Source organism: Bos indicus x Bos taurus, chromosome 21 (assembly GCF_003369695.1).
Source record: "Bos indicus x Bos taurus breed Angus x Brahman F1 hybrid chromosome 21, Bos_hybrid_MaternalHap_v2.0, whole genome shotgun sequence".
Lineage (NCBI taxonomy): Eukaryota > Metazoa > Chordata > Mammalia > Artiodactyla > Bovidae > Bos > Bos indicus x Bos taurus.
In genome coordinates this window covers 5,726,235-5,747,461 of record NC_040096.1, presented here as the reverse complement: position 1 = coordinate 5,747,461, position 21,227 = coordinate 5,726,235, and the positions used below count along the sequence as shown (strand labels likewise).

The window sequence follows — 21,227 nt, the reverse complement described above, 5'->3', positions numbered from 1 at the left end:
GAGCCTGAAAGGGAAGTAGTCCCCTACTCAAGTCTGAGAAACATTGAATAATCCACGTCATTGACCCTAGTGGGGAGGTACTTGCAGTGAAGTCTTCCCTCATCTCAGGGGCCCTCGTCAGCCCATTTTCTTAGCCAAGAAAACTGAAGTGAGGTCACCTGCACTGCAGGCCACACTTCTCCCCTCCTGTAGAGAACCACCTTCACCCAAGGAGCGGGTCTTTCACGGAAAGGCTTCTACACACTGAGGTCCCAGAGCCCAGCACTGACTCCCAGCTGCTGCGTGAGGTAAGTGCCTGTGGGAGGCAGCTCTGCGTTGGCTACCAGCTCTCAGGGTGCTGAGGGCTGTCAGAAGGGCCCTCCATGAGGCTTAGGAACCAGACTAGAAATGAGGTAAAACAAAATGGGGTTCCTTTACCCTCATTCTCATTATGAATTAATTTGCTACAGATTTAAATATCTCCCACAAGTTTTATGCATTTGAAAGTGAATTAAGATGAGCTTTTGGAGGGGATGGGACATCTAACAAATTTTATCTCAGTCTTTTCTCTTTATTTATGCTAATTTTTATGAAATATTCATCAAGCAAGCAGGCCCTCAGTATGAGATGTCCTGGACTTAGATAATTTGAGATGCCAAAAAGCCAAGCAGCGGACAGCAAGCAGCACCACCACATAACTGAATACAAAGTATAAATGTGATTTTATTTTTACAACAAAATCACAGCAGAGTGACTGTTGACCAGGGTACTTGGTGGAAGCCAGAGAGAATCCAGGGGGACTTGCTAACAAAGCCTACTGAGAGGAATCAATCTCCAGGAAGAATAGGACAACGAGGAGCCGGCATGCACACAGCACTTTACATATTATAAAGCACCATTTTCTTGCTCAAGCTTCCCTCAACTCTGTAAAGTAAGAAGGTTATTTTACAGAAAAAGAAACCAAAGCTCAGAGTGAAGTGTACAAGCCAGGGGCACACAGCTGGAATCAAGGTCAGGGTTGAGGTCAGAGCGGTCTGGCCTCTGAGGCCTTAGACAGTCAGGCAATCCCCCTGCTGCCCGACATCCAGCAGCTGACTGTGGGAGACAATGGTCCTTTCTCCTTTCCTGGCACCTATGGTCTCCACTTCTGAGGCCAGGAGCTAAGGGCTTGATTTCCATGCAAAGCACACCTGGAGAGATGCTGCTAGCATCTGCACCTGCGTCTCACTGTGCTCTCTGCTGCCCGTGACATGGGGCCCTAGAGACAGGTGCCGCCCTTGGCGAAAGAAGGGTGCCGAAGGAAGGTAAGAGAAATCCCTCCCCGCCACCCTGCACGACCCACCCACACACATCTGGCCCTGGTTCCTCCACTGCAGATGCCGTCTCAGGCAAGTATCTGCATGCTTCTATTTACTCACCTGTAAAATGGGGAGAAGAGCATTTGCTTTCATCCTTTCCACTGAGTGGCAAGACCAGGGAGCAGAGGGAGCCTGCTGGTCTCAACAGGTCTCAAGCCAGGCCCATCCTCCTGACCTGGGAGCCACCTGCCTTGGCTGAATACCCCACACCCATCCTAAGCTCCCAGGATCACGTGGGTGGATGTCAACAGGATGAGCCCCAGGGGAGGTGGTTGGTCCCCAAGGCCAGAGGCTGCCTGTCAGGAGGGTCTGCAGCACCCAAATGCTGGGTTCAGCATCCAGGTAGAGACCCCGGCTTCAGACGCTGCCCACAGGTTTCCAGGAGGATTGAGTAGGGGCCACGAGGACAGGGAGCCAAGGGTCTGGCAGGAGCAGCTAAGAAAAGAGACAGAATTGCTCTGGGACTCATCAGTGTCAGGAAGCACAGCACAGCACATCAGTGAGCCCGCTCAGGGAACCTATTGTCCCCTTGCCCTGCCTCACGTGTACATTGTAAGCCACAAGAGCACAGGAACCTTTCGTGCCCAGAAGGCAGGTGATCTGATGACAATTTTGGGAAAGTTTAAAAGCTTACTCCACAATCCCGAACACAAAGCAGCCCTGCAGTGAGGAAAGAGAGTGGGGACACAGATGCCACTGGGAGCCCCAAAACAAACAGAAGGAGCCTCAGGACAGTAAGGAGTGTCTCCATTGTGTGTCACTGGAGATTACTCACAGAAGGAAATGGACTGAGCGGCTGAGGCTTCTGGGGATGAAACCACTGCTTTTGTCCCCCAGGTCGTGCCCCACATCATCCTTCCAGAAACTTGAGGGAAGACATGCATGAGAAGCCGCTTCCAAGTCTCAGATGGGACCTGGAGCAAGTCTCCTCTGGCACCGTTGGGTGCTCTGAAGAGAGCTGGCAAGTTGAACAACCTATGGGACAAGCGCGTCCGCTCAAAACAAAGCTGCAAAGATCTCATGTGCTGTCTCTCTCTTTTTCTGTTTTTCTTTCTTTTTTTTTAATTGAAATATAATGTATGCATTTTAAAGAATCGAAACGGTTGCATTCCAGGGACTTAGGCTGGAGGCCCGCTGTGCGGCTGTGAAGGTCAGAGGCCGGCGGCCTGGGACGCCACAGCGCGGGGCAGGAAGGGCCAAAGGCTTTCCCCTCACCTTCTGCCCCTCGGTGTGCGACGCCCAGGGCCCGGGAGCTTCCAGCGCCGCACGGCGGGCGTCGGTCCCGCAAGCCAGGCCCCGGCGGCGGCCGGACCCCAGGCCGAGGCACGTGGGCGGCGACGCGGGGCCGCCGCGCTGGGTCCCCGACGCGGGGCGCGGAGCGAGGCCCCCAGCGGACCGGCCGGAGGGCGCGCCCTCCCGAGGAGGAGCGAGTGCGCCGAGCAGCGGCCGGCCAGGGGCGGCAGGTGCCACGGACGGGCTCGCTCGACCTCGGCGAGGGCGCCGGGACCGCGGCCCGAGTCCCTGCTCCCCGTCCCGGGACTTCCGGGGCCCGGCGGGGCTCAGGGGCGCTCCTCCAAGGGCGGCCTCCCAGGCGGGGAGCGCGCGGCGCGGTGGCCGGGCCGGGGGTGGCCGGGCTCCCTCAGGGGCGGCGGGCGGGGTGGGGTGAGGCGGGCCGGCCCCCTCCCCGCCCGCCCGCCCGCCCTTCCTCCCGTCCTGCAGCCAATTAGACAACCCCCTCGGGCGGGAGGCGTGGGGCGCTCCATAAAGCGGCGCGGAGCTGTCACCCTGCGAGCAGGCTGCGCACCGCCCAGGCCAGAGCAGGCGCCGAGGACTCGGGCGCCGCGGGCCGGGGAGCGCCGAGGAGCCATGGCCACCACCAACGGGGCTGTGGAGAACGGGCAGCCGGACAGGAAGGCGCCCGCCCTGCCGCGCCCCGTCCGCAACCTGGAGGTCCAGTTCACCAAGGTGAGACGGGCCCGCGTCCCACCCGACGGCAGCCTGGCTCTGCGCCGGGCTGCCCGGCCGGGCCGGGGGCGTGGACGAGGGGCCCGCAGGCCGGGAGCCCCGCCGCTGCGCTTGGGGCGTGCAAGGGCGTGGGGCGGCGGAGTGGGCCTGGGGCGGCGGAGTCCGCCCGGCGCTTCTGGGACCCGAGCCTCTGCGCCGGGCCCGGTCCTCCCGAAGCCGCGTTCAGCGCTGGACATCCCGGCGGAAGCCCGCGCCCCACCCGCGTCCGCCGCGCACCCCGAGAGGGACCCCGAGATCAGCACCCCCAGACGGACTCTCCGGCGCCGAACCCGCGCGAGGGAGGCTCTGCAGCGGCCGCGCCGTGCCAGGCTGCGGCCGCTGCGGCCCCGACGTGCCCTTGCAGGCCTGTTTTGAAGGCCAGCGGTGGGCCGCGGGGACCGGAGCGGTCGTCTCCCCGCAGACTCTGAGGCGAGGTCTCCAGGGCTGAAGGGGTCGGGCTTCGGGGTAGTCAGAGGGTGCCTGAAAACGCTGAGAGCCGCTCTGGGAGGTCAGGCTGCCCTGGGAAGCTTCCGGAAATGTCAGCGGGAGCAAGCGGAGAGAAGGGCACCTCCCGTGCTTAGCTCAGCTCGTCCCAGCTTACCAGCGGAGCCAGGGCTAGCGGGAAGGTGTCCCGGAGCCCCGAGACCCTGGTCTTGGCAGATCAGGGTCTCGGGTCTGGGCCTGGGAGACCGCGGGTTGCAGGGCTCCATCGTGCCGCGGAGTCCCGCACCTCACAGTCCTTTCTGCGCCGCGGGGCCGGCAGGCTGGAGCACGGCAAAGCGGCGGGATCACCTGCTTGGGGCAGAGAGGAAGATGGCGAGGCCTGAGCTGGGCACAGCTGGCAGCTCCGCGGCCAGCGCGGAGCGCGTCCTCTCCAGTACAGGGACACCCCGAGGCTGTTTGGAAGCTACTGGACTGGGTCTGGGGGCATTTCAGGGACGCAGGCCAGAAGTCACTGTGGGCTTCACTTTCCTCAAGTTTATCTCCTTTTATTTTTGCGTCTTATCCATTGCTATCACCCCCCGCCCCGACTTCAGCTGACACAGCACTTAGAAAATTCCTCCATCAATTTGCTTTCAAAAGTAGCAATTATGTGTCTCAAATAGTTTTAATCAAGCAGAGAAAGTTGCAGGCCACTATGTGTGGCCTTCAGATTCTGATCTCTTGGCACGTATGGTCGGCTGGACCTCTGATCACATGACATTAAAATTAACTGTTTCCAGAGGGCTCTGTAATCAACGGAGACAGACTGATGGAGACCATTTTTAATGTAGTTTCATAAGTAGGAGCAGCCTCAGAGTGCAAATTCTGGAAACACTGAAAATAGTAGCTAAATGTTTTTAGCCCCTAAAACTGTTGGTTGTCACCTGTTGTAGGTGGTGGTGGCATTTTGTTTTTCTTTTATAGCAACCAAAAATTATATATATTGTTTTCCTATTCCTTTTTACCTTTTATAGTGCTATCAGAGCAATGTTGCCACATATGGAAAGTTGCCTCTTTGTCTGCAATTCTTTCTGGCCCTTTGCAAGCGTAGATGCAGCCCTTACTTAGAGAGGTGGATCTTAGCACGTTCACAGAGTGACCAGTCAGTCTTTGTTGTCTGGCTGGGTGTCCGTCTTCTTAGTGGAATAGAACTGGGTTGTGACTAAGGCTCAGGGGACGGCATGAGATGGAGGGGGCTGGAAAGCCAGATCCTTAGCAGCTTCTGGCGATGAAGACTGGGGAAGCCCAACAGCAGGCCCCTGCGCCCTCTTTTCTGCTGGAGCCTCGCTGTCCCTGCTCCAGGCCCACCTCACGGAGGCCTCTTCCTAGCAGTTGTGGGGTCAGGGCGCCAGGGTGGCTGTGACTGAGGGTGGGAGCCCAGGCAAGCAATGCTTGCAGAGCCTCTGGCTGCAGAGGCAGCCCCCAGTGCGAGGAAAGAAACGGAGAATCAGAGCTACAGAATCGAGGCCCTCCTGGCTGTGGAGCGTGTGAGTGGTAACGGTCTGTCGTTTTTCAAACCCGACTCCTGGTGCTTCTTGCTAATGGAGGACATGCAGGAAATGGTGGGTCTGGGCCCCAGCCTTGGGGGGCCACGTCCCAGGGTAAGTCCAGTCTCTGTAAGGAAGAAGCGCCTTTGTTTGTTTGCATGTTTTAACACTGGGCTCTGTTCTCTGATTTTGGGGAGGGGAGAGTCCCCTAGAAGCCCCACATAGGTCTTAGAGGGTAGCAGCCCCTTTCACTTCAGAAGGACTTTCCTTAACAATTCTTACAGTAGCAGAAAAAAATTTTTTAAGATTTTCTGGCTCAATAAAATGCTAGTTTTTAATGATTGTTTTCTATGAAAAGTAAAATTCCCTCAAATCTCCTTTTCTGAAAACACTGCTTTTGAGTAGAGCTGGGGTCCAGTGGAAGTTTCTGTAAGCGGTGACTGCAGAACTCTCTTGTGTAACAACTACCCTCACCTCTCTGGGGCACCTGACTGCAACCACGGCTGTGGTTTTCCAACTCAGTCTGGATAGGACGCCATTCCATTCCTCCAATAAAGTGTGAATCCCATCCGCTCTGTGTAACGTAGTTTTATTCCTCTGAAAGTTTTGTTTCTTACCAGTTCACAAGTCAAGGAAAACAGGTTTTTTTAAGACCCACTTTCCTGATTTGGGGTTCAAAACAAGAAAGCCAGCATAATTGATAGGCCACACTCTCTGACCCCTTCCTCATTTGTGTTTTTGTTTTCTTTTAGTGCAGAGTAAAATCAACAGTAGAAACCACTTACAAGATTGCTTAGTAATGTAGTATAAAGCAAAAAATTTTGCTAAATTAGAAACATTGTGATGGGAAAATATGAGTAAAGTTGAGTAGTCTGAACTTTTTTTTTTTTTTTTTTTAAGTTGCTGGTTAGAAAGGATTATGGATCAATGTCACAAAACAACTGAGTAATTATTTTTTTGGAGGAACATGCTTGAAGCTGAAGTATAACAGACATCTGATCATTGCAACGTGTTTTTATCCCCTTATTTATATTCTCTTCTACTACCTGCTCATTTTCCCTCCCCCTTGGAATTGATATCAGGAAGGTCCTAGAATCAGCAGATTTCGCTGACAGTCTCTATTATCTAACCCACGAAATTTCATCTTCCGACAAATGGGCCTGTCTTCCTGGCTGCACTTTCCTCCCTGCGCTAACTTAACCCCTCTGCTCTACTCATTAATTTCTCACTGTTACCGAGTGATTGCTTGCTGGATGGCAAAATTGAACTCTCGGGTTTGGTTTCAGCGGGAAGAATAAGCCTGTAATTGTAGCCTGGCCTTTCCCACATGCTTCTCTGGGGGCCTGGCCTCAGGCTGAAGGCACTGAGCTTCCAGAAGTGGGATGGGCATGTCCCACAGTTGAAGGCCACTGTCAGCCTGGACCCACACGAGAAGGCAGGGACACTGCTCACCTGCCCAGCCAGGGCTGGCCCTCTGTGCTTTGTCCCCACCACTCTCAAATTTCCCTGCTTTCCAGGGAGAGTTATCAAAACAGCACCCCAGTGGCTTCCCAGAGAAGGCTTCCTTTCCCGTGAGCTTCAGAGTTTTTACAGGACAGCTGAGGACAGAGAACATAGTCAGGTCACATGCTGGATAAATCGGCCACCCTCTCACCCGTCCTCACCGGGGAACCAGGTATTCCAAATGAATGAAATTCACAGTCGTGGAAATTAGCCCTGTAGTCACAGTGATGGAAATTAGCCCTGTAGTGATGCAGTTCTCCCTTTAAATGAATCAAAGATAAGCATATAATAAATAGAATAGATGGATATAAAGACATGCATATAAATGTATGTGTATAAACATATGAATATAGATATGGAGGCTTCCCTGGTGGCTCAGCGGTAAAGAATCCACCTGCCAATACAGGAGACATGAGTCTCGGGTTCAATCCCTGAGTCAGGGAAGATCCCCTGGAGGAGGGCATGGCAACCCACTCCAATATTCTTGCCTGGAGAATCCCATGGACAGAGGAGCCTGGAGGGCTACAGTCCACGGGGTCACAAAGAGTCAGACACGACTGAGCAACTTAGCATGTACATAGATATGGAGATGGAATCTGATGAGCTAGTTCTCTATTTAGAAATCGTTGATGACATTTTACTCTATGGACATGCTTCAAAAGCATTTTAGCCATGTTCACTACTGGGGTCTCTGTGATGCCACGATGGGCTCTGACCACGAGGTGGTCCCTAGCGGGTACAACGGGAGATTCTGTCCTCTCACTGGGTGGCCAGGACCTCCGTACTGTGAGAAAATGATTTGTGTGGTATCTGTAGCCTCAGTTCCTAGTTCTTTCCCCCAAATCCTCTCTTTTAATATTTTTTAAGAACTTAGGGTAAGCTAAGAGTAAATAGTACACATATTTCAGTGCATAGACCATGAAATTCTTTTTAGTTTGTTCATAATGTCTTTTTTTTTTTTTTTAATATCTCTATTCTTGGCTGTGTTCTAGATAACCGAGTCTCAGAACTAAGTGATTTTTGTCAGTTGATTCTTTAGTTCTGGATATAAGTAGTTATTTGCAACATATGTTAATATAACCCGAACATTTCCTAACCCAGATATTTATCTTGCTATTCCAACACTGGCTTTTATTAAAGCCCAACATGAAAATAGACATTTTAAAGAGAATGGGGAGATGGCACTGATGTGCATTAATGAGGGCTAAAGGGTTATAGTGAGATCCTTTTATAAATCCAGTTCTTTGGTGGATCCAGCTGGGGGTTGCAGCAGGAAGGAGGGAGAAGGGAACGCTCACTGCTGACATGCTCTTCGGGGCAGGCAGATTGCTTGGCACTGCGTGTGTGCATGTGTGTGTTGGTTCCCTGAACTTGATGAGTGTGTAAAATTTAACTCATGTCCTTTTTGTAACTAACTCTTTTATTCTTCTGTGACTCCATCTTATTGTCTAAAAACATTTTAGAAAAAATTCTAAATTACTTCAGTTTTATTTTGACAATTTGTAGTTCTCTGGAAATGTATTAAAAAGTCAGAAGACTTGGATTCTGTTGATAATTCTGAGTGTGCTCCCAGTTAGGCATGTGACTGTCCCCCCCACTTCCAGGTCCCACCTGTAAAACGGCAGGCGGGCAGGTTGGCAGGAGGGAAAGAAAAGACGTGACCTAAGGTCCTCAGCATGTTGGAATTATATGATTTTGATTTAAGCCTAATGCATTACAATTTCCTTTCCTGGTTAGATATTCATCAACAATGAATGGAACGAATCCAAGAGTGGAAAAAAATTTGCCACGTATAACCCTTCAACTCTAGAGAAAATATGTGAAGTAGAAGAAGGAGATAAGGTGGGTGCCCTCCCCCTGGCCCAGTAATTCAATTACTGATCGCTAGAGGATAAGGAAGTGCTTCAGCTTAGCTGTAAGTCAGAGCTGGCCCACACTGAGGCCGAACCTAAGCAAACTGCTTCATAGACACATGGCCCAGAATGGGATCAATTAGGGACCCTGTGCTGTAGAGTCCTTCTCCTTTGATAGATGTTTTTCCATCTGTGAGGATGACTTCAGCCGTCCTTATCACGTGGCTAAAGGAAAGGTTTTTATCAATGATTTGAACCTGGAAGCATTAAAGAATCTTTCCTGAAAGCATTTCCGGCTGGCTGGTGTGTTTCACCAAATGCAACATTCTGGCAGGAGACACTTTTTAAAAAAAAGACTTGAAGGAGACCAAAGACTTGCTAAGTCATGCAGAAGTAATAATGTTATGCAACTGCCAGATTTTTTTTTTCTACCAGAAACTTAAATGATTGTGTAAAGCTATAGCCTATAACCCTATTTGATAGTGCGGGGTATATTGTGTAAGTTATGTGTTATATATGTAATATATTAATTTCATTATTATATATAAAGCTAAGAGACTCCTGAATATGTCCTTGATACATTTCAAACCATAAAATATCTTTTGAATATGTGTCATTGGGGAAAAGGTTGAAAGTACAGCTTTTGTAAGGAGGGAAGAGAAACGGAGCCGTCTTCTCAACCACTGGAGTACTTATCTGATGTTCATAAATATGTAGGTAGTGTGAACGACATGTGTAAAATAGGCTTGAGTTTGATTCTAGTAGCAGGATTTTTGTGACGGTGTGCCATGCACCGTGTTTGTACCTGTTCAGCCCCTCCCGTGTGCAGCACCCCATGAAAAGCTCTGTGTCTATAATACTAGCACCGAGGAGCTTATGTGAAGACGTCAGGGTGTAGGGGTGTGACATGATGCTGAGCAGGTCTCCCAGGTGTAGTACACAGGGGCCAGGGAGCAGTGAAATCCCCGCCACGGGCTCTGGCTCATCCCATGGTCTGAGTGACTGTTCCAAGCACCAGAAGACAGAGGCTTCCCCGTCCCTGCAGCTGGAGAATTCCTGGCCTCCACCCCAGAGCCTGGGACAAGGAATTCAAAGCCCTAATATCTCCCTTGCCAAAGTTTCTACTCCCCTCCAAGCCCATTTTGGATACACAGAATCTTGGTGCAGTGTCCCTCTTGACTGGTGCTGGGTGCCCACTGCTGGCTGCATCTCCCTAAGGAAGAGAGGCTCAGAGGGATCTGGGGGGTGAGCCCCTGATCATTACCAACCAAAGCCTCAAACCTCAATTTCTTGAGCATAAGAATGGATGTCAGGGAATTCCCTGGCAGTCCAGTAGTTAGGACTCTGAGCTTCCACTGCAGGGAAGGCAGGTTCAATCCCTAGTCAGGGAACTAAGATTTTCAGGCCACATGATGTGGCCAAGCAATATTAAAAAAATAAAAATTTTGAGAGAATGGGTGACATTACTCTAAATAGCTCTCGTTCTTTCCTAGTAAAGAAGATTTGCTTGTAATTTTTCTGTCAGTGTCCAGAAGATCCAGTTCTTTGTCTATAAAATGATCGCAGCTCCCAGGGGATAGCTGATAGTGTTGTTTAGCTGCTGAATCACGTCCAGCTCTTTTGTGATCCATGCTCCTTAGTCCATGGGATTTCCAGGCAAGAATACTAGGGTGGGTTACTATTTCCTTTTCCAGGGCATCTGTCTGACCCAGGGATTGAAATCGCATCTCCTGCATTTCAGGCAGAGCCACCAGGGAAGCCCCAGGGGTAGGTGAAGTGAGGCTGAGGGGAGAAGTCCCTGATGTGGACTTTTTCAATACCGTCAGTTCTGAGATCCAGAGGAGGACTCTTGCCCCCGTTCTTGGACCGCATGTGGTTCTCAGCTGGAGTAAAGTGCCAAGACAGACATTCCCCACCTCATTGGTGAGCTGTGGGAATGTGTTTGTGTCCAAACTTAGGTAGCAAGTAGATGCTCTCTTCCGACATAGGTCAGCAAGAAAAATGATTACAGTCAGTGGTCTTATGACTCTTTTAAATACTTTGTATAATCAGAAGGAAAGTTAATCCTTGGCCCTTGTAGAAAACTTGAAAGACTTAAAGCAAAAACAAAATCCCTTAAAAGTCCCTGACCATTGAAGTGATTAGAAACCTGGCGACTGCTCTGAGCTGCCCGCCCACCTCCGTCCTCTGTGCCGGGATGGAGGCCGGATTCTGCAGTTCCTGGACAGCCGAGCCCTCCGCGAAAGGTGACAGGCTCTCTCCGTTGTTCGGCCTTGCAGCCTGACGTGGACAAGGCGGTGGAGGCCGCACAAGCCGCCTTCCAGAGAGGCTCTCCGTGGCGCCGGCTGGACGCCCCGAGCCGCGGCCGGCTGCTGCAGCAGCTGGCGGACCTGGTGGAGCGGGACCGCGCCGTCCTGGCGGTGAGTACCCGGGACCCGCGCGGGGAGTGGGGCGTGGCCCGCTGGCCCCCGGGCCGCCCCTTCCCGGTGGGCAGGGACCGCGCCGTCCTGGCGATGAGTACCTGGGACCCGCCCCGGGGAGGGGGGCGTGGCCCGCTGGCCCCCGGGCCCGCCCCTTCCCGGCGCAGGAGAGAGGACTGGGGAGCGGGGTCGGGAGGGGGAAGGACCGCGCCGTCTGGGCGGTGAGTACCGGGGACCCGCCCCGGGGAGGGGGCCATGGCCCGCTGGCCCTCGGGCCCGCCCCTTCCCGGCGCAGGAGACAGGACTCGGGTGCCGGGTCTGGAGGTGGTGGGGCTGCGCTGCCCTTTGAGGCACGGCTCTCCAGCCCAAGGCCGGCGTCCGCACCCCTGGACTCAGACGATCCGTTCTGAGGTCAGACTTTTGCCCCTGCCGCTGTCTTCTCGGCCTGAGGAACTTCTGATCCACTAGTGGCTCCCAGACTCGAGATGCTCACAGACAGCCGGGCTGGGCCGTACCTTGGTCCTACCTGCACAGTTAGAGCTTAACTTGTTTTCTTATATCAACTCCTTTCCAAACTGAAATTTAACCTCATCCTAAGGGACAGTGTCTATGAAATTACAGTTGTAATGTGCTGGTGTGGTTTTTCTAATACTTATTAAATGCCACCCCTTGGCACAAAAAAAGTGTCCATATATAGCTTAAAAATCACCCGTTTCACCTTGAAATGGGCAGTGGTGAGTGTGTGTGGGGTGATGGTGAGGGGATAACTTAGCTACAGGAAACTTCAGAGTGTGAAAGACCTAGGTTCAAACTCCAGCTCTGCTGCTTTATCAGCTGTGTGACTTTGGACAAGTTGCCCAGCCTCCCTGAGTGTATGTTTCTTCACGGAAACATTGTTGATATCTGAGTGTTGTGAGAATGATCCACTTAAAATCCTTTGCAGTCCCCGTCATCCAGTAAGCACTAAACAGATGAAGTTATTAATAATGCCATCTGAGGACCAGGTTCTAAGCTCAGCTGTGTGTTCTGGTGATTTCTAGCACCGTAATTCCTCAGCTGCAAAATGTGTGTCTTTATTCATCCCATTGCGTGAGTTGGGCTGCTCTCATGAGATGGGCTGTGAAGACATTTAGGAGTAGCAAGTGCAGAATTTACTGGGATCCTCAGACCTTCCTTTGTGGCGGGTGATTGATCAGAGGAGATCCTGGGGCCCTGGCGCCTTCTCCTTTGCCGCCCGCACACACAGCTCTCATAGCTCAGACTCCCGTGTAACACTTGTCCCAGAACTGGAGGCCCAGTTGGTAGGAAAGGAAACCTCCTTTTTGGCCTCTGATTTGGAAAAACAGTTTTTTCCTTTCTTGATTTGATGTTGGGAATGAGTGGTCAGGTGGACACCCGCGTGGAGGTCAGCGCCAGCAAGGATGCTGAGATTCTCTTGGCCCTGCGTGTGTGTCATGGGTGGAGGCTGGAGAAACTCCGTTTCGGGTGCTGCTCTGGGGTGTGTTGCCCTGCGTGTGCGTCCACAAACACAGAGAGACCTGCAGCTTCCTTCCTCCGCCCCAGCTGGCCAGCCTGCAGTAGGGGAGAGAGATCCCCCCAGGGTCAGTGTCTCTCTCCACAGAGCCTCTGGTTCTTCCTGCAGCAAAAGCCAGTCTCAACTCTCAAGCTGCCAAACTGGCTTCTTCAAAAACATTTCTGTTTTCCCCCAGCATGAGCTCATCTGTCTGCAATGTCCGTAAGGATTCAGAGCAGGCGGGAGAGGATGTGCCCGGTACCCTCCCCTCCCTGTCCTTAAGCGTCAGTATCATCTTGGGGCGTGGTGGCTGCAAGGCCCCCCCTTTCACCTTCAGCCCTCTTGGCTGTCCTGGAAGGCTGCTGTGAGTGCACGTGGAGCAGGGTGCCTCTGCCATCAAGACTCACTGCCCACGAGAAGTAAGGTCCAGCTCTTCACCACACTGTGGAAGGGACAAGCGAGTGACCGGCAAATACAGTTTTTAGAACCCAGACTGCATCAAGAGAAAGCATGTCCTTGAGAGGGTTTTCCTGCCTTCTCCTGCACAAAATATCTCTTCCATCATGTTCCCTTGCCAGCTTGGTGGCTCTGATGGAGCTGGGCCTGAATACTTCGTGTTCAGTGTTTGGAGACCGTGGGCAGATCCAGCAGGCCTGGCGCTTTCTCCCTCACCGCGGTACCTGGACCCAGGCTCTCGTGTTCGGATGCTCATCTCGGGAGCCTCCAAAGAGGAGCTGTCGCTGTTTGCTCTCGTCTCAATCAGAGCCCCACTTCTGAGCCCTTCGTTTCAGCCTCAGCACTAGGGCATCGTGGGCACGTCCCTACCGCACTTTCCCTTCATTCTTTAGTATTTAAGGGTTAGCATGTGTTGATTTCTCAAAAGGTATATTTTTCTCCTAAAATGTTAAAAAGAAACTTAAAAGCAGCTGTGGTTCTCTCATGATCCAGCCACAATAATTGTTTAAAAGTCCCAGCGAGTAGCTAACTCTCTTCATCTCTCTGCTTCATGTCTGCATAATCACCTGAAAATTGGGTTTGATTTTTTTTTTTTAAGAGTTTCCTTTCTAAAGCTATCATGACCCAGTTTTGCTTGGAAAGATTCCATAACACCAACCTGGCAAATTCCTGTTATCACGAGAGTAAGCAAACGTGACTAAATTAATAATAAAAATAGTCAATGCTTGTTGAATGCTCACTCTGTCCCAGGCTTGTTGCAGGCACTTGATCTGTAGTATTTATCATCCTGTTTAAAAGATAAGAATGCTGTGGCCCAGAGAGGTTAGGTCATCTGTCCTAGTTTACCCAGCTGGAAGGTGAGCCAGGACTGGAGCTGGGCAGTGGCCCTGCATGTCCCCACAAAGCTCTGCCCAGCCCTTGCCTTTTTTCCCATCCCAGAAAAGCGCCAAGAACAAGCTCCAGGTTCTGCTGATAGACGACCAGATGCTGTGTGGAGCAGCTGGGACCTGGAGAATTTTGGCATTATTTACAATTGTTGAGTTCCCCCTGGGAAAAGAAAAGTTCCAACTTGGAATGTAAATCAATAGGAGGCAAAGGTACAGTGTACTGGCTGTCACATTGCCCTGACTGGGTCCCTGAGCAGCTTCCACCAGGGCTGAGACACACCGCAGACCTGGAGCAGCCCTGTCATCTCTAGCAATACACACTCCTGTCTCCTCACTGTCCCCAGATGAGGATTGCTGACCACCTGGTCCCAAAAGGGAAAATGATGACAATCGTCACAGCTCTTATTACCATCATTTGAACAGTGGATGTGACTGGTACCATGGGTAGACACTGCTATTAGTGCTTTATGAATGGGACTCCTCTAAGCCACACAGTACTCCTGTAAGGTAGATACCATTATTAGTGCTGTTTTACAGATGAGGGAACTGAGGCAGGATGACATTCAGGGACTTGCCACGGCCGCTCAGCTAAGAAAGGGTTGCCTCCTCTTCAGAGAATGCATGGTTCATTCCTGAAGCAAAGATAAAGTGGTCCCAGCCCTTCACCTAGCCAACCTACATGCCCTGGTGCAAAAGTCCAAGGCAGCGACCTGAAGAGCATCACTGACCTGACGGAAGTCAGAAGGCCTAGATTCAGTGCCAGCCATGCCCCTGCCCTCCTGATAACACAAATGAGTCCTGGGCTCCGTTAGCCTTGGCGTCTGCACCTTGAAGCAGGAGCAGAGCCATCCGTCGGAGACGAGGCGTCTGCGCCTGCGCACGGAGGGGCCTCTCTTCCTCTGTAAACCGCCATCTCGCCCCAGCGACTCTGCGACCAGAATCCTGCCCTGGGCTCTGTGTCAGGGTGGCTGCTTCCTGCAGCCACGGATGACGATGGGTGGCTGCAGCCCTGGACTCACCTGGGGCCGCTTGTCTGAGGGACACAGGGGTTCTCCCTGGTTGGAAACAGAAAAGAATCCGTACCATTGAGTGGCTGCGTGCTCGCCTGGGGAGCAGTCACCCCTCACCACCCAGGGAGAGCCCGCTCTCTTCCCAGCCGGCATCCGGCTGGCGGCCCAGCGCAGGACGGGCGAGGAGCGCGGAGTCGAGCCTCTGTGCTGCTTGTTGACTCTTCGGAGTCCGGCACGCTTTCCACAGCTGTGCTGGTCCTCGAGGCCGAGAAGAGAGAACCCGGGGCCCCTTCTCCTTTGTTAGGGGACCTAGCCCCCTTCCCAACCAACCTGAAGCTGGCACACCTTCTGCGAGCTTCCTCGAGCGCGCGGACTCGAGTGGCCAACGGCGCTCCCGAAGGACGACAGAAGGCCGTGCTAGAGCGCGTTTATTCCCTCCCAGAGAGGCGCCAGACCAGCCGCGTGCCGTCCTTCAGGGGACCCGTGGCCATGCTCTGGCCGATCCCCCAGGCTGAGGTGTTCTGAAAGAAAAGCAGTCCTTGACAGCCTGGGACAGGTCTTCTCTTGAACGTGCTGTCTTGCTTTCCGAGACTCGCGTGGCTGGGAGGTCCTGAAGGCAGCACTCCAGGACCCTGCTGTCTCTCCCTGCGCTGTCTTTACCAATCTGAGGGTCAAACGGAAAACCGTGTCTTAAAAACATATCGTCTTATGATTGCAGACCCTGGAAACGATGGACACAGGGAAGCCGTTCCTTCATGCCTTTTTCATCGACCTGGAAGGCTGTATCAAAACCCTTCGATACTTTGCTGGGTGGGCGGACAAAATACAGGGAAGGACCATCCCCACAGGTGAGCCAGCTCAGAACTCCCGGCCTGGTCTTCTTTCTCCTCCAGGCAGCCTCTTCAGAGTAGCCTCTGGTTTCTCTCCAGAGCATCCTTCCCACCCCCCCTGGCAAAAGAAACGGCACCGTGCGGATTCTTCCTCTAAGGAATTTTGCTTTTGAAATTGAGTTAGACATCACTTCTTTACGAAGCAGATAAAACTTAGAGTTGACACTTTGATGGGCCTCTGGGTTTGTTTCTTGTCTTTGTAATTATGTAGGATTCTTAAGCTCATCCATGTGAGATTAAGAGATTCTTAATGTCTCTTCCAGATGACAACGTTGTGTGTTTCACCAGGCACGAGCCCATCGGTGTATGTGGGGCCATCACTCCTGTAAGTATGGCAGCTTTTCTCGTGAGATCTGTAGATCCCACTCCACTGCACTTCGGTCTTTGGAACCGGTCTCTAATGGGTTTTGACTGCACTGGCACTAGAGGAGCATCGCAGTGTGGCATGGACCTTGATGCTTGGGGGCTGAGATGGATCCGACCTCATTCCTGCTCTCAAGGGGCCAATTCCAGGAATGCAGCAGAAGACACATGGATTCCAACCAGAGGGGTCAGGAATGGTCAGCTCCCCTTGGGCAGGAGGCTATCAACTGGGCCTTGAAGGATACGAAAGAGTTGTTACCCAGGATAAAGGGGTTTCTGAGTATAGGAATGGCCTGCAGGAGGGTGGAAAAGTGTCTGGCTACTTGGGGGCAGCAGCGGGATAGCTGGCGAGGTGGGAACTTAGGCAGGGACAGAGCGAGGATGAGGAGGTGGACCCGGCAGGTGGTGCGGCCCAGCGTCCAGCACCATGGTGCCCAGGGCCCAGGACTTTACTTTCTGGGTAGGGAGTGCCTGGCAGGTGCCAGGGTTGCTGTGATTCTGCCGTCTGTGGGAGGAAGACCCAGGCCACTGCGGCAGCTGAGGAGGCAGGCAGCAGTGTGGAGAGGCTTGGAGAAGCACTCTCTGGGGACAAGGAAGGGGTGATGCTTCAGTAATCAGGTTTGAGAGCCAGTCAATGGTCAGGACAGAGGTGCTCTTGCCCATCAAGTTGGGAGGGGGTCCCCTAAAGATGGATGTAGATTGAGAAAAGAAGAGGGCCCAGGGGAGCTCCATGGACTGCTAAGGAATCCCAGGAAGAAGCCTGAGCAGCCAGGGTCAGGGGCCCCCCAGGGACGTGATACATCTTCAGAAAGAGATTGCGGTTGATGCAGTCATCTCCTACCTGGAAATTCAAAACAACAGAGACACCTACTGTTAGATGTGCTCCCCAAGAGAGGTGCCGGGGGTGTCTTCAATGCAGCTAGGGCCAATGGAAAGGGAGCTGGGCACATGGGCTTGGGCCTTCCAGAAGCTGCAGTGAGAGAGAAGGGAGCTGGGAGGAGAGGCAGAGGCCAGGAGAAGGTGCAGGTTTGCTTGTTGGAGAGGACAGCTGATGGCATCTGGGTGCTCAGGAGTGGGGGTCTAGAAGACGAGCAGACCCCGGGGACCAGCGGGGCTGTGCCTGCTGTCATCAGCCAGCCTCACGGGCCCCTGGGACCTGGGGTGTTCTGTTTGGTGTACAGTGGTAGGAATTTCAGACAGAGCTGGGGGTGAAATCTAGCTGGCCGTTCATCAGCCCTGCTGGGGGAAAGGCATCCACGGAGCCTAAGGAGCCAACTGGGGGGAGTGGGCACAGGGATGAGGGTTGGCCAGAATCAAGCTCGGTGTGCTCTTGGAGATGCACTTAGGCAGCAGTGCAGTGAGGGAAACGAGCCTGGCTGTGAATCCGGCCTTTGTCTGACAGTTGTGACCTTGGTCCAGTGAGCTCACCCTCTGCGCCGCATCCCCCTTCTGTCGAGGGGAGTGGCAGTGTGACTGCCCCCACACAGGTGTCTCGGGATCAGATGAGTTCAGCGTTTGGAACTGCACCAGGCTCACAGTGGACGCCCAGTGGGTGAGGGTGCTTCTCAGGCCTGATGCCAGGGAGACTTTGGTGTCCCTGCCTCTGGTGAAAGGAGGACAAGAAAGTTTTCCAAGATGAATGTCACCAAACACCCATCAGGCAGGGGTTGGTCTGTGCTCTGTAGGAAGAGAGATAGGGTGGCATCTGAGTTGAGGAGAGGCAGGCCTCATTCCTTTGGGGCTTTTCCTAGATACTAACGTGCTGCTGGCATTGTTAACCTGCAGGAGGAGACGGTAGCACACCTAGAGCAAAATCCTCTTTGCGGTGACCACCTATTAGCATCTCCTAGGATGCAGTTCAGGAGATGCTGGGCAGGAATGCAGTTCTGATCATTGCATGCTGCTGTTGCTCCTGCTTAGCTGCTCCATTCATGTCTGATCTGTGTGACCCCATGGACTATATGAGGACCCCTCCAGGCTCCTCTGCCCATGGCAATCTCTAGGCTAGAATATTGGAGTGGGTAGCCATTCCCTTCTCCAGGGGATCTTGTGGACCCAGGGATCAAACCCAGGGCTCTCGTACTGCAGGCAGGTTCTTTACCCCTGAGCCACCAGGGAAGCCCCTGATCATTGCATACTCCTGCGTAACCTCCTATACCCCGCACCTAAACCATGCAAAGCAAGTGCTCCACGCAGGCATCCCTAGGCCTTGGGGACGGCGTCGTGCGCAGCCCCGGGGCCCCCAACCCCTCTGTGTTCTGCTGCAGTGGAACTTCCCTCTGCTGATGCTGGTGTGGAAGCTGGCTCCTGCTCTCTGCTGCGGGAACACCGTGGTCTTGAAGCCGGCGGAGCAGACCCCCCTCACGGCCCTCTATCTGGGCTCTCTGATCAAAGAGGTGAGACGTCCCAGGAGAAAATGCTCTATGTTATCAGGAACATTCCCACTCCTGGGAGCTGCGCCGCCGCCAGAGATGAGCCTGCCCTGCAGAGCCGGGCCGTGCGTGCCCACGCCCTCCAGCTCCCGGCTGAGTGGGACGGGAATGCCTCCTGGTTTCACTTGGCAGCTGCTCCTCCCTGCTCCTGCTTGTGGCTGCTGAACTAGAAGGGACTCCATTCCTCCACCTGATCCTAATGAGAATGCTTATTCTGATGACGAGCTCAAACCTGTGGTCTCGGGCCAAATGTTTTGTCTAGAGAATTTACAAGGGGGTCGCTTGAGAGGTAACTTCTCCAGACCCTGTCTGTGTGGTGTCCGTCCTTCTCCTGGAGCTGTGACCCCCACCAGCAGCCCCCCAGAGGGGCTACTACGAGCCCCAGCCTCCTCCCCAGTGCTGGCTCTCGGGCGCCTGTCCTCTCCCTGGCAGCCACCACTTGGGGAAATGAGCTGCCCAAAGGGCCACCTCCTTCTGGACACACCTGGCAATGTATTTCAGTCATTCTGTCCCCAAACTGTATGTTGCAAAGATTTTTTTAAAAGAAACAGGAAGAAAAGAGGGATGGGAGGAAAGGTCCATTCATTTCGTCTCTTAGCCAGGCCAATACAACCAGGACGTGAAACATTTACTGTTTAGATGTAAGGCTGCAGAGCCAGCAACTGATCAGTTTTCCACTCTCCTCTGACCCGTGATGTGGGACCTGATGACATCATATGATTAGACTTACAGATTCTAAAGTCACAATTGTTTAAAAAAGTGTTTAGGAAAACTGAAGACTCAAGCACCATGTCCTAAAATCTTCCATTTCTGAATTAATGTGTTTTATCATAACAAAGAGAATGGCATCCCCCAGTGGAAGAGCATTCCCCCCACCCTCCAGCTCATTTGCGCTGCTCTTGGTTAATAAAAAGCACCTAGCATGTGCAGAGTACCACATTAATGAAACGTTGCTCCCCACCTTCAGGATGTGCTAGCTCTCAGAGTGACCCAGGTTCAAGAGTCAGGGACTTTGAGGGAGTGAGACCATATTGCCATTTGGAACATTAATGGGACAGATTAAAAAAAAATAAGTTGAAGCCGAGGAAGTGTATTTTGCAGATGCCTCTGAGCCTGGGGGCTGTCACCAAGGTGTCCCTGCTCCCTCAACACACAGATACAGACACACAGAGAGAGACCCATACCGACTCACACACACACACACACACACACACACACACACACACACGCAGACACACACAGAATGGTGCTCTGCTGCAAAGGGCAACTGCTGTTTTGTTCAGAAGCCGTTCGGGGTAGGCAGCCCACCCGGAAGAGGGGTATAGGCCTCACCCTGTCCCACCCACTTGCTGGCTGACTGGGTCTGGCCCTGGAAAGTTTGTCGAACCTGGGCCCAAGCTTCCAGGTGAGGCTGCCACTCCACTCAGGGACCTCGCCCAGCCGTGGCTCTCCTAACCTCCTCCTCTGAACACCATCTCAATTTCCTCCCAGGTGGGATTCCCTCCGGGTGTGGTGAACATCGTGCCGGGATTTGGGCCCACAGTGGGAGCAGCAATTTCTTCTCATCCTCATATCAACAAGATAGCCTTCACTGGGTCCACAGAGGTAACTCCTTACCAGCCGGGGGGGCCACCGGCTGTCGCTGGGAATTTTTCCTTTAGAGGCTAAACTGTGATGCGTCCCTGTGCTAAATCTGACCCCACTTTAGTACATAGCAATAGTAAAAAAAAAAAAAGTTACTGGTCCAGTTTCCAAACTAAATAAATATCTAATTTATTTATTCAGAAGCCTCAGAAGAAAATACTGTTAGATAAGATAAAAATGTGAAATAGCCATAGGATAAACTGCATAATCAAGGTGAAAAAAAAAATAAGCGTAGGGTGACTAGCAATATTGTAGTACTGATCACACATTTGAAAGTGTCAACTTTTGATTCAGAAAGTCCATTTTGAAGTAGCTGCTTAGCAACTACTGTTTCCATGAGCATTCAAGGACGTACTTTCCATTATATTGTATCTATACTATATGATGCCATTACAATAAGGAAAGCTGGGCCATAATCTATTGCTAAAGCACACACACAAATAGTAAACTGCAGGAAAGTATATACCACATATACATACACACACACACACACACACACACACATATATATATACACACACATGTATATATGTTTCCTTGGAGAAAGAAACAGCAACCCACTCCACTATTCTTTCCTGCAGAATTCCATGGACAGAGGAGCCTGGTAAGGCTATAGTCCATGGGGTCACAAACAGTCAGACATGACTGAGTGACTAACACTACTATATGTGTGTGTGTGTGTGTGTGTGTGTATATATATATATATATATATACTATTAATAAAAAGGTATGTGTAGAGAAATAGAAATTGCCTGGAAAGACTCCCAAGAAATTCTTACTGTGGCCTCCTCGGTAAGTCCTGGGGCATTAACAGATGAGGGGAGATAAAATCTTTCCCCTTTAATTTATATGCATCTATATGTGGAATTATTTCTAATGAGAAAGCACTTCTGTACTTAAAAAATAGATGGATAAAATCTCCCAGGCAATAAGCGTGCCTATTTC

The 21,227-nt window shown here is 52.2% G+C and overlaps 1 protein-coding gene across 2 annotated transcripts in view; it reads left to right on the top strand.

Moving 5' to 3' along the window:
• The first annotated feature begins 3,113 nt into the window (after positions 1-3,113).
• Positions 3,114-21,227, top strand: part of ALDH1A3 (aldehyde dehydrogenase 1 family member A3) — a 42,856-nt gene continuing 24,742 nt past the window's right edge. The window contains exons 1-7 of one of the 2 annotated variants that reach the window (XM_027521405.1): positions 3,114-3,302; positions 8,552-8,656; positions 10,947-11,087; positions 15,672-15,801; positions 16,107-16,168; positions 18,474-18,602; positions 20,130-20,243. In XM_027521405.1, coding sequence (XP_027377206.1) covers positions 3,204-3,302; positions 8,552-8,656; positions 10,947-11,087; positions 15,672-15,801; positions 16,107-16,168; positions 18,474-18,602; positions 20,130-20,243 — 780 coding nt within the window. In that variant the 5' untranslated portion in view covers positions 3,114-3,203. The remainder of the gene's footprint in view (positions 3,303-8,551; positions 8,657-10,946; positions 11,088-15,671; positions 15,802-16,106; positions 16,169-18,473; positions 18,603-20,129; positions 20,244-21,227) is intronic. The other variant, XM_027521406.1, reaches the window with a different exon arrangement.